The following is a 21249-nucleotide window of genomic DNA, read 5'->3' as shown; positions in this document are numbered from 1 at the left end:
GGGAATGTGTTCTCCCACTGAACGGACATCGCCCTATAATCTGAAATAATTTCAGAAAAATGCGAGCATAAGCAGCGTAGAAGGTTTTTTCAAAAAGAGAAGACCTTTTTTTTCCAGAAACAAGAAAAGACCCTTGATGGCTTTATCGACCACAGTACGTGCACCTAGTTTTTTTTTTAATCAGACGTGCTCCTAGTTTTTGCCCTGACTAGCAAAATCCAGTAACTGTTAAGGCGCGACAAAGCAGCCCGTAATAAAGCAGTGAAAGTTCTGATTATTAAGCGAAAATACAAGGAAGTGCCCATCGGGCATCGGCCGCCTCATCCATCCCTCCCTCCGGAACCCTAGCATTCCAGCCGACGCCGGCGCAAACCCTCTCCGCCGCCGCCACAAAACCAATGGTACTTCCTCTCACGCTCGTCTCGTAGACGCTGCTGTCGATGGAATCGCGGTTTGCTCCGACTAATCGCGTCGGGTTACTTCTTTGCAGCTGGGGAGGGGCCGGGGGCGAGGCCGCGGAGGCGGCGGAGGCGGGGGCAGGGGGAGATTCAGCGGCGGGAGGGGCGACGGCTCGCCCCGTCTCGGCGGCCGCGATGATCCACCGCCGACGCCGCGGCGCTCCTCCGGGTGGGGCGTGGCGCCGCCGTCTCGGCATCTCTGGGTGGGCAGCCTGGCCCCGGGCGTCACCGCCTCTGACCTTTCGCAGTTGTTCCACCGGTGCGGCGACATCGAGCGCGTCACCCGCGACCCTGGCCGGACCTTCGCCTTCGTGAGCTTCATGCGGGAGCAGGACGCCATCGCTGCGGTCCGGGAACTGCAGGGGGCCCGGCTCCAAGGAACGCCCGTTAGGATTGAGTTTTCCAAGGGGGTTAGTGTTGAACTTCCTCCCGCCCCGATCACGGTTTGCCGCACTTTTCTAGAATTGTTGGTCAACATATGCTTTGTTTCAAACGCATCATTGGTGCAGTGTGCTTTTCTTGTCCTGTGTGTGATCATGAATTTTGGAATTAGTATAACCAAGTCTCAGGAGTCAAGATAAACTGTGTGTGAGTAGTTAAAATTTAGGACGCACAGGATTACTCTGAGGAAAAAATCCAGAACAAAAACAGGCTCACATATATAATGTGCATGATAAATAAAATAGAAGGCTCTTCTTTCTTTTGAATGATGCAAAACTTCATATGGATCAATTGGATTCATTGCGAAGATGATCTTTGAACCCCAGGCTCCACCGTAACCAAATAATGATCACATACCGTGTCTATGCATCAGCAACCCTTTACAGACAGGTGTACTATGAAAACAAATAGTTCACACCTCAGATTGAATATATCAACAATTATCACAGCTTACCCAATGTCTCAGCTCGACAATTTGGTTATAATCTAGCTTCCATTTAGGGCACGGCACGATAAAACCTCCAAAAGACAGTCTTTAGGAGACCAGGTACAATGTTAGCTTGAGAAATCTTCTCATCTGAAGATCATGAACGTTGATCCGATGTTCCATATGTTGAAAGTAGCACATTTTCTAAAGATGAAAAACATTGTAAGGCAACATCAGAAAAAAATTGTGCTGCATGAGAGAAATGAATATTCCTTTTTTTGGTCAAAAATAAGATGCGCGTTCGATTGCATATGAAACATCAGAGAAGGTTTTCAGCAAGTGCAACATGTCAAGATCATTTAATATATTGACATGTCCGCACTAAATTCTCTTGGCAGTGGGTACCCGATACTTTTTCTCAATACTCGTCATCGTTAAGTTTACTCAGACCTGTTATTGCAATGTGAACCATGTAAAAGACATCATTTGCAGCTTTACTTGCCTGTTTGTGCTATGAACAGGACACACACATTTATCTGACAGTTTCAATTGTTCTTTATTCTGTTTGTGCTATCAACAAGACACACATATTTATCTATTGTAACTCCCTGACTTTCCGTAAAATAATTCTTTCTGGCTGACCCCCCCCCCCCCCCCCCCCTCCTCAGAATTCATATAAAATATGATGCACAGTTTCCGCTACCGAACAGACTGCTAGGCTGATCAATCAATCAAGCTTCTTGGGTAGTTACATGTGATGATCTTCATTATCTGACATAGACACCATCTATGATTCCACCTTATGCCAATACTGGCCAAAAGGTTCAGCTAGATGATAGAAGTGTATGTCAGCTCCAGCTCATTCAGCATCAATGTGAGGTTGCCTCGATCTGTTTTTTTGTAGCTTCATCAACTGATTCCTAGTTAAAAACCAATGATCCAAAAGTGATGTGCGCCCATGACAAGTTCTTTCTATGTTATATTCACAGTGATGTAACATATGTTTATAGCACCATAGTTGTGCTTATGTGGTCAGCTTTGTTCCAAATGGAAAACAGAAGGCTACAATTTTGGTTGAAGTAGTTGCTTGACAGCATTGAGTATTCCAAGCTATCTCTTCTACAACCTCACGTACATGCTTATGGTCTTATCAGATAATACAAGGTCAAAATAATCAGAAAGGGTATGGGCATAGGTGCGGCTTTTGACAGACCAATCTAGCTTGTTGATCCGATAGCAGTATGTGCATAGGTCTTGCATTTCTATGACGACATGTTTGTATGGAAGATCTTTTCAGTTGAAGAAGAAAAAAGGTGGCCTTACCACCAGGCGTATACTGTTAGTTACATCATTGACTAGTCATGGATAAGTGCTGTTCTAAAATTTGTCCGATTAGACTAGAACAGGTGGTCTTCTGTCTCCAATGTATTTGTATAATTAGCCGGTAAGCGTTGTAACTAGCCAAATAGGCTGGATATAATCACAGGCATGTGGGAGGTTGATTGGAATGTCCACATGTACATAATGTTTTGATTACTGTGCCCCAATTCATAACTGATGATATAATCATTTTCAGGACATGGTAACACAGTCATCCTGCTATAATCACAATAGATGAAGCAGCTCCTTGGCTTAATTATTTGGAGACAAATGAGTACCTGTTCCTGTTGACATATTAATAACATTGCAAAATCATCCTGGTGTACCTCACCAGCTTCACCACCCCAGCTCTTTTGACTTGCCCAGTTCCTGTAGGAAACAAAGAACTACCTTGCCTGGACGAGGAGTGCAGGATTGTTTGTCATGACTCATCACAGTGACTCCAAATTAATGAGCTTGAGTCTCGAATTAAAAATAGCATTAAGAAACAAGAAAGTAATAGACTGCAGGTGAACTAATTTCTGCTAATCTACGGGAGGAATAAAAATGCCAACCTAAGCACTAACATGGGATACTGGAATGGGGATACTGATAGGGTACAGTTCCCTGGTTTTTTGTAGGTATATGCATACATTCAAAAAACACTGAAAGATAGCTGACAGGTAAATACAATAAGTAAGCCATGCGCAGCTGATGACTCTGTAACCATGTCCTATTTTGTGCCTAAGCACTAGGCCATAAGAGAGGGAGGGGAGAGTGAAGAGCTGAATGCTAATTTATCCATTATGTCAAAGTTTCTCATATGTTCCAATGGGGAATCAAAACCTAAAGATTGAGAACTGTGGATAATGGTGGCTAGACGGAAGGGAAGCTGTATTGGTTGCCAGAGCACGAACTGCTATTGCTGTGCAACTTTTTTTCTTTCTTCTCCAAAATTATTAAAGTAAATTCAAAAGAAACCAAATATAGCAGCACAAGTCACAGAAAACCTCGGCTATACAAGCAAGTGTGCATGGTCCAATGTTTTTAGCAAAATGTTTAATGAAACCATGTGTAATTGGTTACAAACCAAGATCTCCTTGCTGCCTGTCACACACACACACACACACACACACACCATCTTTGAACACTTCTTTCATTGCAGCTTGCCAGGAGCTTCTTCTGTTCAAATGTCCAGTGCTTTCTGTGCAACATTTGAGCCACAGTATCTTGGATTATGTGCAACGCTCAGAAAATAATTGTGGTTATGTGAGTGCCTGGGGTCTTCGCTAACTCGTGCCACAAACACATTGGAATTTCTACAATTCACTCATAATATCTGATAAAATACCATTACACATGTCTGTTCTGCCAGATCGCGGGCAAACAAAACCAGAAGTATAGTTTATTGTAGGCTTGAGTAGTTTATAGAAGTTGTTTTATATTAAGTATAAATTGAAATCTGCCGAGACTTTCCAGTATCGAGGACGTACACATTGGCTGAGTATTATCTGTCCTGAAATACTCTGATGACTGGAAGGAAAATTATTCTTTGGACTTGCCCAAGATCTCTAGCATTCATTTAGTTCTTGCGAGGGCGGTTTGCTTTTGGCTTTGGCACATTTTGTGCAACGGGTTTGTATGCTCCTGGGATATGGGTGTCCGATCCTTATTGACTAACTGGAAAAGTAGTAGCTCTAAATCAGCATGGGGTGCAGAATGTTTTGATCCTTACGTTCCAGAGGGAATGACTGTTCCCCATTGGCCTGGCTTAAGTAGCTCTATAGCTTCCAATCATTCGTGAACATGTCACTCCTTGGTCTAAAGGGCAAGTTTTTGTTTCCGAAAATAGGAAATTGGCTCACAATCTACATCAGAGTACTTGGGAAGTTATCTGATTGGACTTGCTTCCGAACTGAGGTTATTTCTTAGTCTCACCATTTAAGGAAGTTGTGTTGTGCTCTAGAAGAGCCAAGAGACCCATTTCTAAGTAGTTCTTGGTACTAATATAAGTTATGATTATAGCCAGTTGAGTTGTGTTTATTGCCATGGGAAGTCTACCTGGCCGGTTGTTCTGTCTCGTTTAACTTAACACTTAATGATCAGGACTAATTAAACTTATGATTCTGTCTGTCTGCTTACTTTAATGCCTTGTATTGGTATCACCGTATCCCTCATTATCTTTATTATGCTGTTCCGTATATCTAGTGGTGACAGGTTACCTGAAGTATTTGAATTTACAGGATAAGTCTTCAGGTAGCTATGTGGATGACAGACATGCACAATCTTCTGATGAGAGACATTTTATTGAACATGGAAGAAAACACCAAACAAGCCCTGAAAAATCAGTTGATAAATCTAAAAGAAATAAGTCTACAGAACCTAGTGAGGTTTTATGGATAGGTTTTCCTGCTGGTCTAAAGGCAGATGAAGCAGCTCTGTGGGAAGCCTTCTCTCCTTTTGGCGAGATTGTCAAGATAACAACATTCCCAGGCCGCACCTATGGATTTGTTAAGTACACTACCATTACAGCGGCATGCAGGGCAAAAGAAGCACTTCAGGGGAGGCTTTTCAATAACCCAAGAGTAAGCATATGCTTTTCTCGTAATGAAGGGGTTGCAGCAGAAGTTGGAAGATGTTCGTCCGTTGCCCCGTATTCCCCCCACATAAACCGTAGTGTTCGGTCTAGGTCTATATTTGAAGACCAAGATTTTGAGGCCTTTACTAGGCCAAGGCGTTTTGATAGTCCTCCGAGAGATCTCCGCATGTCATCACTGCGTGCTGGCCCTGAAAGGTTACTGAGAGATGCTGATGATGTGGGCTTCAGCAGGGATAATTATCTTCGACGCGGACCTCAAATAGAGTCTGGTCATGTTTCTAATTTTGAACCTTTTAGGATGCGAGGGTTGGGTCCAGAGAGAAGGATGTCTGAAGACATATATGAACAACACAGAAGTAGCCCTACCGTTAGGGTTGAAACACCATGGCACAGTATTCCTTTTGAGCGACCTCGAAGACCCTTCCCATTGGAAGATTCTTGGGATGCAGATGATCATTCATACCCATTGTCAAAGAAGCTGAGGACTGGTGAATTGCATGATGCTGAACTTCCCGAATATCCTTTCTCTGAATTTGATCGAGGGCATGTTGACTCTGGCTACCCAAGGAGGCCCTTCCGTGATCTGCGGGAAGATGATGCACACCCCATAACCTATGAACCTCCCCTGGCGCATGGTAGAAATTACATTGAACCTTTAAGGAATCCAAACCCACCTGTTGATAACCATGAACCGTGGCGTTCCCAAAATAGTTTTGCTATGCATGCAAGGGAAGTGGACAGATCAACTCCTGAACATCATGGACCTCTTCTTCCTAAAGAAGAGTGGAGCTGGAATGGCACAATAGCAAAGGGGGGCACACCAATCTGCCGAGCTCGGTGCTTCCCTGTCGGGAAGGTCCTTAACTTCATGCTGTAAGTTTGGATATTTTTTTGCCCTTTTTTTCTGAAGTGCAGTATTTAACACAACATCTCTTCCATTGAATTTTCTCATCATCATAATTGTTTCTTAACAAAGATATAAGTTTACACCTTATATAAATGAACCGAGGGAGTATGTAGTTCACTTCGATATTTGTTCTCTTCAACTTGTTCTATATTTCAGTATCTCTCATTCAACCACAAGTCTAATTCTTTTCTGATAGTCAACCTGATGATTTCCTGTTTTTCAGGCCTGACTTTCTGGACTGCACTGCTAGGACAAACTTGGAGATGCTTTCTAAACATTACTATGAAGCTGCTAGCAGTTGGGTGGTATTTTTTGTCCCAGAAAATGATGCTGACATGGCAGCTTATAATGATTTCATGAACTACCTTGGTGATAAGCAGCGTGCTGCAGTTTGTAAACTTGGAGAAAGGAGCACCTTGTTTCTTGTTCCACCGTCAGACTTTTCTGAACATGTACTTAGGGTGCCAGGAAAAGTGAGCATATCTGGAGTCATTCTGAAGTTTCAGCAGGCAAATCCAGACCTGACCTCTGCAAATCGTCAACCAGAAGCATCGGAGAAAATGCCTACATCTTCTGCGAGTTATCTGAACACTGATGTGAGTAGTCATGAGGATCAAGATGCATTGAGAAGACTCAACCCTCCAGATACGAGGACAGTTCCTCAGGGTCCAGATTATCTCCAGCCATCTACTGGAGTCTATACTCCTGCAAGTACAGATTTTATTCCACCTTACAAGTTTGCGAATGCTTCTCCATATCTGGCCTCTCAGTTACCTCAACAAATGCCAGCACCAGACTCCCGCAGGGAAACGGCACAAGGCCAGCACCAGCAATTCCCAAATTTGTGGCCCTCAGGATGGTCCAATAATAATGGCCCAAGTCCAGGTTCCGGTAATTTCAATTCTTTGGCTGCAAGTGCAGTCTCACATACACAAAATGATAGGACATCAGAGCCGTACTCATTTGCTACTCAGGGAATACCAAAAGGCACACCATCAGGGTATGCACCAGGTGAAGCGTCAAACATGTCCTTACCTTCTATGAAATCACCTCAACCTCCATCGCAGCAGGTAGTTAGACCTCAACAAACTCCATCTGCCCCAGTATCGCTCCCACCGGTGCAACTTGCACAGCTGGCTACTCTTCTTGCACAACAAAACCAACGAGGCGTAGAAGCTGGCTTCCCAGTAGGCAGCTCAAACAGACAATCAGGATTCATACAGAACTATAATCCACGTGAGCATGCTTCAGTGATGCCAGACAGCTCAGGTCGATTCATACAGAATGCTAATCATGCTTCAGTGATGCCAGATAGCTCAGGTTCAATCCCTGTCCACAACTCGCAGTTACCGGTTCCACCATCTGTCCCATCGCAATTACAGGCCCATCCGCCGCCAATACAAGGTTCACTACCATCAAACCCACACATTATGCTTCTAGCCAATGATATATCTCTTGTCACACGACTTTGCATTTACCACCTATGCATGTTTTCGTGAGTGCAGCTCATTCTTCCGTACCTTTGGGGTCATTTGTTCCCCCACTTCCGGCAGGCCCTCCCCCCTTTCAGCAGCTTACTACTTCTAGCGGTGCGTCAATGCAAACTTTGCTTCCTTCTGCCCAGCAGATGGGCCAGCAGCTGTCTGCCCAGGAAGACCTTGACGGAGATCCTCAAAAACGCCTTCAAGCAACATTGCAGTTGGCAGCAACACTGCTTCAGCAGATACATAAACAATCAAAACCTGGTGGCAGCAACACTGCTTCAGCAGATACATAAACAATCAAAACCTGGTGGCCAGCAATAGAACCAAGGTAACTGCTTCCCAGAAATATATGCTTTTCGCCTTTTCTGTACCATTTCCACTAAGAATACATAATTAATCTATTAATACCCTATTTATACTAGTGCATTTTAGGCTTCCAGTTGGGCTGGTTTGTATATTCTCTAGTTGAAACTCTTATTTAGTTTATCGGTGAAATTTATAAAATGTTCCCTTATAGTTAAATTATTATTGACGGTATCGCCTTTATCTATTTTTCTCTTTGTTTGCTGGTATAAAATCTGGCCATGCTGTTTCACCTACTAGAAAGGATTTTAGTCAGAACCTTGCCATGTTAGGCAACAAGGGAAACTGATTTGCTCAAGAAGCAGTATGTCATTTGGTCCATTGGACCTATGAGATCTCGAGGTGTATTATGTTTTTGTTACACAAGTTCACAGAGCATTTCCAGTGGCCAATTGATGCATCTTTATGTGCTCACTCATGTTTATGGAGTAGTTTTGGTCAGAAGCTTAACATCTGGTGAGACATCATAGTAATCCTAATAGTAAAATTTGCGTCTTTGTCAACACATTTTGCAAACAGTGTGCTGATTCATAAGCCCTTCGTCTAGTACACAATGCGAGAAAACAGATATCGCCTGGCATGGTCGTAGTTGAGAACTTGAGCATGCAAAGCTATGCCTTTTTATAGTAGTGAGCCTGCTATGCAGGAAATCATTTACTCATTACTTGTAAAACGTAGAAGAGTTGACCAGGTGACCTGTCCTCGTCGCATCGTGCTAGAAGAGCTCATGCTATATGAATACAAATTATGTTAACCCCCATGTTCTAAACCTTTACTTTCCCAGCATTTTGTTTAACATTAGTGAAGTGTAAAATGATTTTACTCGCAGCAATCACCACTGCTTCATTTACCTTTGGTGGCAGGTCATTGCGAATGTTGGCGCGCAAGGATCATATGGCGTCATCGCACCAAATAGCCCGAAAGTGCTGTTGGGATCTTGGTTTACCGGCACCTCATTTTGGTTGCACCAATGGAGGGCTATTAGTTGCTATCTGAATCCACCCTTTTCTCCTTGTCTAAAGTGACAGCCCTAGCTCTAGAATTTCCGTATGCTTTTCCTTTAGTCTGTTTCACACCTCTTTAACTGGATATATGCACTAAGTTTATTTAGTTCCAGATCTTGTGTTGAAATGGCCTGTATTATCAGTGTTGAAGCTCACTCCCAGTCCTAAGCCTGTGATCTGTGCTGCATTGCTTTGATTTACTTAATTTTTCCTGTGCTTAGTAACCGACTAGTGGGATGAAAGTCTCCTGTTGTGTTGATATGGATTGTCCATGCCTTCCAAGATAAAAAATTTACTGTGATGTTATTTTGGGCTCCTCGTCTTACATTTCTCTGTGGGACAAAGGATCCTGTGCATTTTTTGGGCAGGTGAGGTGAAGAACTGCGTCGCATAATACCGGTTTCCTTGCCTTGCAGCGTCATTCCGTATACCAAACATGGAATTGATACTGCCTTGTTAACCTGAATGCTGAATCTGTTAAATTGTTCATGTGCACTATCCATGATACTGTGAGAAAAGTGATCCCATCAGATTTATGGTGTCAGATTCGTGCCTTTGGGTTCACCAGCGTTATCACATTGCCTGTCTGCTGAAGAGCGTGGCTTGGGCTGGCTGTTGAAAGCCTTCGGCTTGTCAAAAGTTCTCAGGGGGTCAGAGCTCAGAGCATGGCATTGCGGCAGATTTTATTCCACTGGTCTCGAACCCAACGATGTACCTTTAGCGCTTTGATCTTTATCTATTTGATTCGAATCATCATGCTTTGTTTAGTGAAAGCAAGACAGCTTCGTACGGACGACCCAGGTGGTGCGCTGATGCTTGCAGGTTCCATTCCACCCATCCTTTCCCCTTTTCTTCATTCATGTCGTCGAACGTATTGGAGCCCCGCGCTGGCAACAGCGTCTTCTCTTCCTCTTGTTTAGGTTTAAGCGGAATCTGGCGGGAACCGTGTACCCTGATAGGGTTTGACTACTGACCTGTCTTTGCTGGCTGGTTCGCATGGGCCATGGCGTCTGGGATCTGTCTGCCCTTTTTCTTCTCAAAAGAGAAATGGTCGAGGGGACAGAATCATCGGTCGCACCAAATTGAAACCCCGAGAGCCGAGTTGGGCCCTGTCACGGAAAAGGGCAGTGGATGTGACAACCTTTCTCGTAATGCGAGCAAAAAGCGATGACCTCCACCAAGCCCCATCGTACCAGGCTACCAGCGCGTGCGTGCCTGCGTTCCTCCGAATGGGCAGGCAGGATGGTGCAACAGATCATCGGCATCGATCGTCATGTCTTTTCTTTTCCAACAAGAGCTGCAGCTGCGTAACACTTGTAGCATCGTGTTTGAGCCATCCAGGAATATGTCACCTAGTGTGCTTTTTTGGTTGGAAGATGTTAATAATAATCATTCCAGACGCTTAATTTGATTCTCGAAAAAGCTGCTTAATTCGGTATGTGTTGGTAAACAAACCTAGAGCACGACCGCGCTTGGTTACGATAGTACGCATTTTGTTTCTTGATCTTCACTGTTCCAGCCGAGCTGTTAGCACCATTACCTTACATCCTTACCTTTTTGATGTGTTTAAGAAAACTCACGGTTGCTATCTTACCTTATAAAAAAGCAACATGAATAAGTACTCGTCCCTCTTGTTATTGTTAAAAAAAAAGTACTCGTCCCTGTTGCTATAGCGTCTATAGCCGGGCTTGTCAAATCCCCGCCCTCCCTTATGCCCGCATATGCGTTCACGGACAGCATCCGACGGCCCCTCATTTGGTCAGCCGAACAAATGTACAACTCAAATTCAAACCCTCGAACTCATGCAAATTCATGCACGCCCATCATGCACGTAAATGTCACACATAAATAACATTTGTTGGTAGTGAAAAATATATAGTTCAAACATAAATTTTGTGTTAAAAAAACATAAAATTTATTTTAGGTGCCCAATTCAAACATTAGTTTTTTGGTTTCTATTGTGGGTCAATATATGCCCCGTAAGATTATTGAGTAGCTGCGCGTGCACTTGATGATCTTGAAGATTCTGATGCATCTATAGAAAATTCATAACCTGACCTGATCTGTGTCTTGATCTTCTGGAATGTGGACTTGTTCCCCAGGCGCTTCAAAATTATTGGTTTGGACTACCCCATCACCCTTGTACTCGATAATCATATTGAGTAAAATGACACAACATGTCATCAGCTGCCACAAAGTCTCTGATTCCCACATCAGTGCAGCTCCACGAACAATTCCCCAACAAGTTTGAAGCATTCCAAATGCCCTCTCCACATCCTTCCTAACTACTTTCAGCATTGTTGCAAATCGGCTTTATTTGTTACCTTGGGAATAAGATATGCTCTTCACAAATGCCGCCCACCGAAGATAGATACCATCAGCAAGTAGTACCCCATGTTGTAGTCGCGGCCGTTGACAGTGTAGTTGCGCGGCGGCTATTCCACATTGCAAAGTCTCCTAAATACAGGAGATCGCTAAAGCACATTAATGTCATTGCGAGAACCGGACATTCCAAAAAAGCATGCCAAATCAGTAAGTCATGTGATGCCACTGCTTCCAATATGATGGTGGTCTCTTTTATGTGACATTGGTACATACCCTACAAAACTTTGGTGTAATTCTTCCACTACCACTGCATGCAATCAATTGAATCGAGCATACCTGAAAAACCTCTTGCCTCTCCAATAGCCATCAACTTTTATTATCCCGCGCATTTGGTTCTCTTAGATACTATGCTCAAAACGCCTACACCACGGCGCGGGCAAACCTCAGAGTGGTCTTTAGGCATGTGGTCTCCCGTATCCGGACCATCTCACCAACGACATCGACAGCAGTACCAAGTGCAAGCACCCTCGGAACAGCCGTGCACTTCTGCTTAGCAGAGAATGACAGTTGTCTGAAACATTCCCTGGTGAACTTGAAGTAGCCATCGTGTGCCTCCACCCCCTCCACAATGCGCAAGAACAATGGTTCGCGCAAGCGACAACGACGACGAAACCATGGCTCATCAGCGAAAGTTGGGTCAGGAGCAAAGTAGTCATTGTAGAGCACCCGTGCTCCAGAGACCCTATCCTGGTTCAGAACTCTTCTCCCTTTGACAGAGCCCTTGAAGTTGAGAACGTGCTCCACCTCCCGGTCCATCTCCCGTTGGATGCTCATGAGCATAATCATCTCGGCTTCTTCGTTAGAATATGATGAATTGAAGAACTCATTTTGAATAATTCGTCAAGCTCTGTCAGTCCATATTCCTTGTCCAACGAACCATCCTATTCCATTGTTTTGTTACGAATAAATCACAAATATCTAGTCGAACAATGTCTTGAACACATAGAGGTCAAGGTGCACTCTGAGAGTTGTTGGACGTATCGCGGTGGCGTCTGGGCAACGAGAATTGTTGTGGCGGTCCTGGCCGGAGCTGAGGGCTCATAACGGCGGTGGAACAATGGTGGCAGTGGAGTAAGGAGAGGACCGGCGCGGAGAAGGAAGAAGACATGAGGGGAACAAGTGGAATAAGCTAGGTCGTAGGGGGGTTTGGTGCAATTTATGGTGGGATCGAGCTCTGGTCTGGCGTAACAGACGCGCCTGGGCCTCCCCATACCCCCCCAGATTTAGGCTGAATATGAGGGATGCCGGTCAGTCCGGACGTTCATGGACGATAAGAGGAGCCCTTTGGGTCGGGTTTTTTTTGACCGGGCCATCCGCCCGGACGTTTGAAGCCAGTCTGGAGCGCCCAGCCGTATATGCTCTTAGTTTGTTTCTTCCATTCTGCGGGTGGATGGCCCTAATGGTCAGCTAGAGAACTTGTCCAGTGCAAAGGAAATATTGTATGCATGAGCTGCACTATACACGGACGACTTAGAGCATCTCCAATAGTATCTCCCTATGATAGGGCACCAAAAAGTTGATTTTGCATGACCTGATTTTTTACTCCAACAATAGCCCTATAATAGGGCACCACACTTCTCCAACAGATGCCCTATACTGGGCACGGCAACCGCATACATATCGCAGTCGAATCCAAGGCCGCCTAGCTCCTGCTCACAACGACACCGATGTGGCCAACGGTGACTCCGAGCCCATCCACCATGTCTTACTCTTGGGCCTCCACGCGATGTGTTGGGCAACGCAATATTTCAAAAAAAAAACTCCTACGATCACGCAAGATCTATCTAGGAGATGCATAGCAACAAGAGGGGAGAGTGTGTCTACATACCATCGTAGACCGAAAGCGGAAGCGTTTAGTAACGCGGTTGATGTAGTCAAACGTCTTCGCGATCCAACCGATCAAGTACCGAACGCATGGCACCTCCGCGATCTGCACACATTCAGTTTGGTGACGTCCCTCATACTCTTGATCCAGCTGAGGCCGAGGGTGAGTTTCGTCAGCATGACGGCGTGGTGACGGTGATGATGAAGTGACCGACGCAGGGCTTCGCCTAAGCACTACGACAATATGACCAAGGTGGAAAACTGTCCAGGGAGCACCGCACACGGCTAAAGATCAACTTGTGTGTCTATGGGGTGCCCCCCTCCCCCGTATATATAGGAGGGGAGGAGGAGGCCGGCCGGCCAAAGGGGCACGCCAAAGGGGGGCAATCCTACTCCTAGTAGGAGTAGGTTTCCTCCTTTCCTAGTCCTATTAGGAGAAGAAGGAAGGAGAGGAAGAAGAGAAGGAAAGGGGGGGCCCGGCCCCCTAGCCCTAGTCCAATTCGGTTTGGGCTAGGGGGGCGCGTGCCACCTCTTGGCCTGCCTCCTCTCTTCCACCACTAGGCCCATGAGGCCCAATAACTTCCGGGGGGGGGGGGTTCCAGTAACCCCCGGTACTCCGAAACTTATCCGAAATGACCCGAACCATTCCGGTGTCCGAATGTAACCTTCCAATATATGAATCTTCATGTCTCGACCATTTCGATACTCCTCATCATGTCCGTGATCTCATCCGGGACTCCTAACAACCTTCGATACATCAAATCACATAACTCATAATACATATCATCATCGAACGTTAGGCGTGCGGACCCTACGTGTTCGAGAACTATGTAGACATGACCGAGACACATCTCCGGTCAATAACCAATAGCGGAACCTGGATGCTCATATTGGTTCCTACATATTCTACGAAGATCTTTATCGTCCAAACCGCATAACAACATACGTTGTTCCCTTTGTCATCGGTATGTTACTTGCCCGAGATTTGATCGTCGATATCATCATACCTAGCTCAATCTCGTTACCGGCAAGTCTCTTTACTCGTTCCGTAATGCATCATCCCGCAACTAACTCATTAGTCACATTGCTTTCAAGGCTTATAGTGATGTGCATTACCGAGAGGGCCCAGAGATACCTCTCCGATATACGGAGTGACAAATCCTAATCTCGATCTATGCCAACTCAACAAACACCATCGGAGACACCTGTAGAGCATCTTTATAATCACCCAATTATGTTGTGATGTTTGATAGCACACAAGGTGTTCCTCCGGTATTCGGGAGTTGCATAATCTCATAGTCATAGGAACATGTATAAGTCATGAAGAAAGCAATAGCAATAAACTAAACAATCATAGTGCTAAGCTAACAGATGGGTCTAGTCCATAACATCATTCTCTAATGATGTGATCCCGTTCATCAAATGACAACACATGTCCATGGCTAGGAAACTTAACCATCTTTGATTAACGAGCTAGTCAAGTAGAGGCGTACTAGGGACACTCTGTTTGTCTATGTATTCACACATGTACTAAGTTTCCGGTTAATACAATTCTAGCATGAATAATAAACATTTACCATAATATAAGGAAATATAAATAACAACTTTATTATTGCCTCTAGGGCATATTTTCTTCAGCCTCTCACTTGCACTAGAGTCAATAATCTAGATTACACAGTAATGATTCTAACACCCATGGAGTCTTGGTGATGATCATGTTTTGCCCGTGAGAGAGGCTTAGCCAACGGGTCTGCAACATTCAGATCCGTATGTATCTTGCAAATCTCTATGTCTCCCTCCTTGACTTGATCACGGATGGAATTGAAGCGTCTCTTGATGTGCTTGGTCCTCTTGTGAAATCTGGATTCCTTTGCCAAGGTAATTGCACCAGTATTGTCATAAAAAAATTTCATTGGACCCGATGCACTAGGTATTACACCTAGATTGGATATGAACTCCTTCATCCAGACTCCTTCATTTGCTGCTTCCGAAGCATCTATGTATTCTGCTTCACACATAGATCCCGCCACGACGCTCTGCTTAGAACTGCACCAACTGACAGCTCCACCATGCAATAAAAGTACGTATTCGGTTTGTAGCTTAGAGTCATCTGGATCAGTGTCAAAACTTGCATCAACGTAACCGTTTACAACGAGCTCTTTGTCACCTCCATAAACGAGAAACACATCCTTAGTCCTTTTCAGGTATTTCAGAATGTTCTTGATCGCTGTCCAGTGATCCACTCCTGAATTACTTTGGTACCTCTCTGCTAAACTAATAGCAAGGCACACATCAGGTATGGTATACAACATTGCATACATGATAGAACCTATGGATGATGCATAGAGAATGACTTTCATTTTCTCTCTATCTTCTGCAGTGGTCGGGCATTGAGTCTGACTCAACTTCACACCTTGTAACACAGGCAAGAACCCTTTCTTTGCTTGATCCATTTTGAACTTCTTCAAAACTTTATCAAGGTATGTGCTTTGTGAAAGTCCAGTTAAGTGTCTTGATCTATCTCTATAGATCTTGATGCACTACTGCAGGATGCTGCTAACGTGACACTAGAATCAGAGACCCTTCGAGAAACTGTGTGCGATGCCATAATCGCAAACGGTGCTGTATGAAAACCGTCAGAAATGTGTAAAACGTTTGCGATTGAGGACGCATCAAACACAATTCAGATTTTAGTTGTGTGTGCGATGAAGGGCATACGGTTCAGTTCAATTAACTGTTTGCGGTGAGGAGGAACAAAAGAAACGGGCAGCCAGATGATGGCGTGTGTGATACACAACATATGATTCACTCGGATGAACTGTTTGTGATTAGGCAACACAAAAGAAACGGGTGACCAGATGAAGGTGTGTGCGATATACAGCATACGGTTCACTCGGATGAACTGTTCGTGATTAGGCAAGAGAACATAAACAGTTCAATATAACAAGATGTGTGTGATATGCAGCAAACGGGTCTGTAATTAGAAATGTGTGCAAAGACCGATAATAACGCAAACGATTGCTTCTAATAAGATGTATGTGATATGCTCTGTCCACACAACATCTATTGGCCATTGTGAGACGGGCGGTCATCCGGATACACCATAAGGATGTGAAGAGGCATTCCTATCAGCAAGGACTAGCTGTTCCACCAGTAGCTCATGTAAGAAAACTATCAAGTTAAGTGTGCTCAGGCTGGAGGTCCTTATTTTTTATTTTTTAACACATGTTAATTAAAGAAGGTCTACCGCATTACTTTTTGACAATGTGCGATACGTGGCATACAGTTCCTCCATTCGACCTATTTGTGATGGAATAGGCCGCGTGTGTTGTGGGCAAACGCTTGCTAGTATTCAACCATTTGGGATTGATGAATTCATCACCGACGGGTTCCCTAGTGTGGTCCGTGTTCATCTGATCATCATCTATGACTTGTGCTAGCTCGATGCTAAGTTTCCATTAATTGATGGCGTTTTACGAACATGCCACCGTTTCCCGCCATTTCCTCACCTGTTTCCTGTCACCCTGCTATATTGCGCATAGGGGGCGCACGACGCACGGAGGCGACAAGCACCACCTGTAGCACATCCACCTTTTCCAAGCATGCCAACCCACCAAAGCGATGCCTCTGCCATCAACCTCGTCGACGAGGAAAACGAGCAAGCGCCATGGCCCGTCGAGGCCGAGGCGCTCCCCGACAATGCGATGGACGATGTCGTGATGCGCGTCATCGCCAGGGTTGAGCAGACCTTTGGCACATGGCGCTTGAGCACCGCAGATCAAGATAGGCATGTTAGCGCCGACAGGTTGCACCTCGCCGCACAACATGATCGATGGCGCGCTGCAGAGCAAGCTAGGCGCGTCCACGCCGATAGGCTGCGGCTCACCGCACGGCAAGACCGTTGGAGCGCCACAGAGCGAGAGGCATGGCGCGCCGCACAGCAACAGCGGATCCATCGGCACTTGCCTGCTGCCGACACAACATCGCGGCTGGGTACATGTCTCGTCAGTACCCCCATTCCTCGCCAGGAGTGAGCAGAGGCCCTCGGCATCGTACTTGCACCAGAAGCCGACCGCGCCGTACTTGCACCGAACACCTGCCGCGCCGTTCGCATGGGTGCCGCCGTTCGCCTTGTTCGTGGCCCGTTGGATGCCAACGCGCTGGTCCGTAGGCTCGACCGCCTCCTTGGCCCAGGTGTCCACCTGGGCGCAGTAGAGGAACATGGTCATCGCATCCATGAGCTGGTGATCTCCGATGAAATAGCCAACTTGGAGCTCGAGATCGTGCTCCAGATGTATCGCGAGCGTGTCGACCGCTTGGACGAACGCCTGCACGAGTTCAGGCAGAGCCAAGAGCTAACCTAGGCAAGGGCTGCTGGTCACGGTCTCATGGACGCGTTTTATTTTGGAAAGTCGTTTCGACGTGGATAGCTATGTATTCACAGCAATCATAGTATTACTCTGTTTATTGCTCTGTTTCAATGTGTGTACTCTGTTTTCCATTCTTACATGTTTTTTAATGTGTGTATATACGCTTTCCATTCTGTATATGTGGATGATAACGGCTAGATTCAAATTGGTATACAAAAACAGATAAAAAATGTAATTCATAATATGTATATATTAATTGTTCATTAGATCATCACAGAATATATATATATATATATAAAATATCATCACATATACGTGATGATACTTAACTACTAGGTATAATGCATAAAATTGAAAACGATCAATACTAAAACTAATAATCCCTCGCCAACAGCTCCCTGGTGCGCGACGTCTTCCCAGTGCGTAGGCAGTACTCCGACTCCTCCGCCTCGCAGCGCTTGACGTACCGATCTGCCTCTTGCTGGCGGACGCGCGAGGCCGATCTTGCCATTTCGTTGCGCGCCCACCGGAGCTGCTCGTCGGTGACACGCTGGAGCTTATCGGCCCACCTCCACGCAGCGACGGGCGCCCAACGCTTATGACCTTCCTCGCGAAGTACCCGTCTTCGTACACCTCCTCGGTACGACGACGCGCCCGCCCCCAAAGCTCCGCCGCCTCCTTTTTCCAAGCGGCATCACGGGCTTCACAGGCCTCCTGGTACCTGGCTTCCTCCTCCGCCATCTCCTTCCTGAACGCCACTTGCCTGGGTTTCTCAGCCAGCGGTAGCAACTTCCACAGACAAAGATTGTACTGGCCCCAAAACAAATCCAAAGTTGGGGGGGGGGGGTCCGGTGCAACCTCGTCAGGCAGCGTGTAGGGGTCCTCATTGCTGCTAATTGAGTGAGCGTCCTCGGGGGGGCGGCGACTCCTCGTCGGCGCGTGGGCAGACCGGCGGCGCCATGGCAAATATTTGAGAGAGAGGGCGAGCAAGGGGAAGATGTAGATGAGAATGCAGGTGGGGCGACGTGAGCAAGGTAGTATTTATTGGCGGCCGGAATATAGATTGACGGGGATAGTACACACACCGGTCACCGGAATTTATGAGTACTGTAGTTTGAATTACACACGATTTCCGCAGCAAAATCCATGTGTGAACATAATAGCCAAAATCTGTGTGTGAACATAATAGCTGACGGTTCCCAATGCAGAACCGTGTCTGATTAATGATCCCCGTCATTCACCACCAAACCTCGAGCCGCGAGATAGAGTGCCAATCGTGTGGGGGCCGGTTGTCTTGCCAGATCTTTACATTTTCTTTTTTGAAAACCAGATATTTATATCATCTGATGATTTTTTAACTCGCACACAAGTACACAAAAATATGATTTTTCAAACCGTTTTGGTTAGGCGTTGCATGTAGATGTAGTTCAAATTTGAATTACAGTCATTAAATGGTTAGAAAATCACTTAATATATTTAAAAGGTCAAATGACCCCTGGAAATTTCCAAATTTTCAAATGACAGCTGTATTAGTGCACGTTAAATGTAGGAAAATATTTGAAGGCCGTAATAGGAAGCTATCTCCCATCCGTCAGCAAACATGCATTGTTCCCTCTCGGAACCATAAACCTTCTAGTGAGTTGCTCCGGTTTGTGAGGGGTGTGTGTCCAAACTTTTGTCAAACATGACAATTTTTTTTACCACATCATCTTGGTGGCATGCCATTAAATCAAGCAAGGTTTCATGTTTTTCTGATCATTTTTTAATTTTTTGGAATTAAAATGCCATGGCATGCACTCCATGCATGTGCCCATGCCTTGACACCAATATGTTTGAAAATTCCATCGAATTTACTGCACATGGAATTAACTCGCACACAAGTACACAAACATATGATTTTTCAAACCATTTTGGTTAGGCGTTGCATGTAGATGTAGTTCAAATTTGAATTACAGTCATTAAATGGTTAGAAAATCACTTAAATGTCTTTAGAATGTCAAATGACCCTTGAAATTTACCAAATTTTCACATGACAGTTGCACGTTAAACGTAGGAAAAAATTGAAGACCGTAAGAGGAAGCTATCTCCCGTTCGTCATCAAACATGCATTGTTCCCTCTCGGAACCACGAACCTTCTAGCGCGTTGCTCCGGTTTGTGAAGGGCGTGTGTCCAAACGTTCGTCAAACATGCCAGTTTCTTTACCACATCATCTTGGTTGCATGACATTACATCAACCAATGTTTCATGTGTTCTGATCATTTTTATATTTTTTGAATTGAAATGCCATGTCACTTCATGCATACGTATGCATGTGTCCATGTCCTGAGACCAATATGTTTGAAAAGTCCTTCAAATTTACTACACATGGAATTAACTCGCACACAAGTACACAGATATGATTTTTCAAACCGTTTTGGTTAGGCGTTGCATGTAGATGTAATTCAAATTTGAATTACGGTCATTAAATGGTTAGATAATCACTTAAATGTCTTTAAAAGGTCAAATGACCCCTAGAATTTTCCAAAATTTCACATTACAGTTGTAGTAGTGCATGTTAGATGTAGAGAAAATTTGAAGGCCGTAAGAGGAAGCTATCTCCCGTTCTTTATCAAACATGCATTGTTCCCCCTCGGAACCACAAACCTTCCAGTGAGTTGCTCTGGTTTGTGAGGGGTGTGTATCCAAACTTTCGTCAAACATGCCAATTTCTTTACCACATCATCTTGGTGGCATGGCATTAAATCAAGCAAGGTTTCATGTTTTTCTGATCATTTTTTAATTTTTTGGAATTAAAATGCCATGGCATGCACTCCATGCATGTGCCCATGCCTTGACACCAATATGTTTGAAAATTCCTTCTAATTTACTGCACATGGAATTAACTCGCACACAAGTACACAAAAATATGATTTTTCAAACCGTTATGGTTAGGCGTTGCATGTAGATGTAGTTCAAATTTGAATTACGGTCATTAAATGGTTAGAAAATCACTTAAATGTCTTTAAAAGGTCAAATGACCCCTGGAATTTACCAAATTTTCACTTGACAGTTGTATTAGTGCATGTTAAATGTAGGAAAAAATTTGAAGGCCGTAAGAGGAAGCTATCTCCCGTTCGTCATCAAACATGCATTGTTCCCTCTCGGAACCATGAACGTTCTAGCGAGTTGCTCCGGTTTGTGAGGGGTGTGTGTCCAAACGTTCGTCAAACATGCCAATTTCTTTACCACATCATCTTGGTGGCATGACATTACATCAACCAAGGTTTCATGTGTTTCTGATCATTTTTCTATTTTTTGAATTAAAATGCCATGTCACTCCATGCATACGTATGCATGTGTCCATGTCGGGAGACCAATATGTTTGAAAATTCCTTCTAATTTATTGAACATTGAATTAACTCTCACACAAGTACATAGATATGATTTTTCAAACCGTTTTGGTTAGGCGTTGCATGTAGATGTAGTTCAAATTTGAATTACGGTCATTAAATGGTTAGGAAATCACTTAAATGTCTTTAAAAGGTCAAACGACGTCTAGAATTTTCCAAAATTTCACATTGCAGTTGTAGTAGTGCATGTTAGACGTAGAAAAAAAATTTGAAGTCCGTAAGAGGAAGCTATCCCCCA

The 21249-nt window shown here is 44.7% G+C and overlaps 2 protein-coding genes across 2 annotated transcripts; one reads left to right on the top strand and one right to left on the bottom strand.

Moving 5' to 3' along the window:
- Positions 1-262: 262 nt before the first annotated feature.
- Positions 263-9169, top strand: LOC125508987 (RNA recognition motif (RRM)-containing protein). Its single transcript, XM_048673810.2, has 6 exons — positions 263-401; positions 491-868; positions 4929-6157; positions 6415-7595; positions 7697-8003; positions 8902-9169. Exons 1-5 carry the CDS (start codon positions 399-401, stop codon positions 7966-7968), a joined length of 3063 nt encoding a protein of 1020 aa, XP_048529767.2. The 5' UTR covers positions 263-398; the 3' UTR covers positions 7969-8003; positions 8902-9169.
- Positions 9170-11787: 2618 nt separating this feature from the next.
- LOC147971432 (uncharacterized) lies at positions 11788-12183 on the bottom strand. The gene has a single exon (XM_087523969.1). It carries the CDS (start codon positions 12181-12183, stop codon positions 11788-11790), a length of 396 nt encoding a protein of 131 aa, XP_087380095.1.
- Positions 12184-21249: the final 9066 nt, after the last annotated feature.

This window comes from Triticum urartu, chromosome 5A (genome assembly GCF_056163025.1).
Source record: "Triticum urartu cultivar PI428250 chromosome 5A, HENAU_Tu73, whole genome shotgun sequence".
Classification (NCBI taxonomy): domain Eukaryota; kingdom Viridiplantae; phylum Streptophyta; class Magnoliopsida; order Poales; family Poaceae; genus Triticum; species Triticum urartu.
Note: the sequence above shows the minus strand (reverse complement) of the source record. Positions and strands in the feature narration are given on the sequence as shown.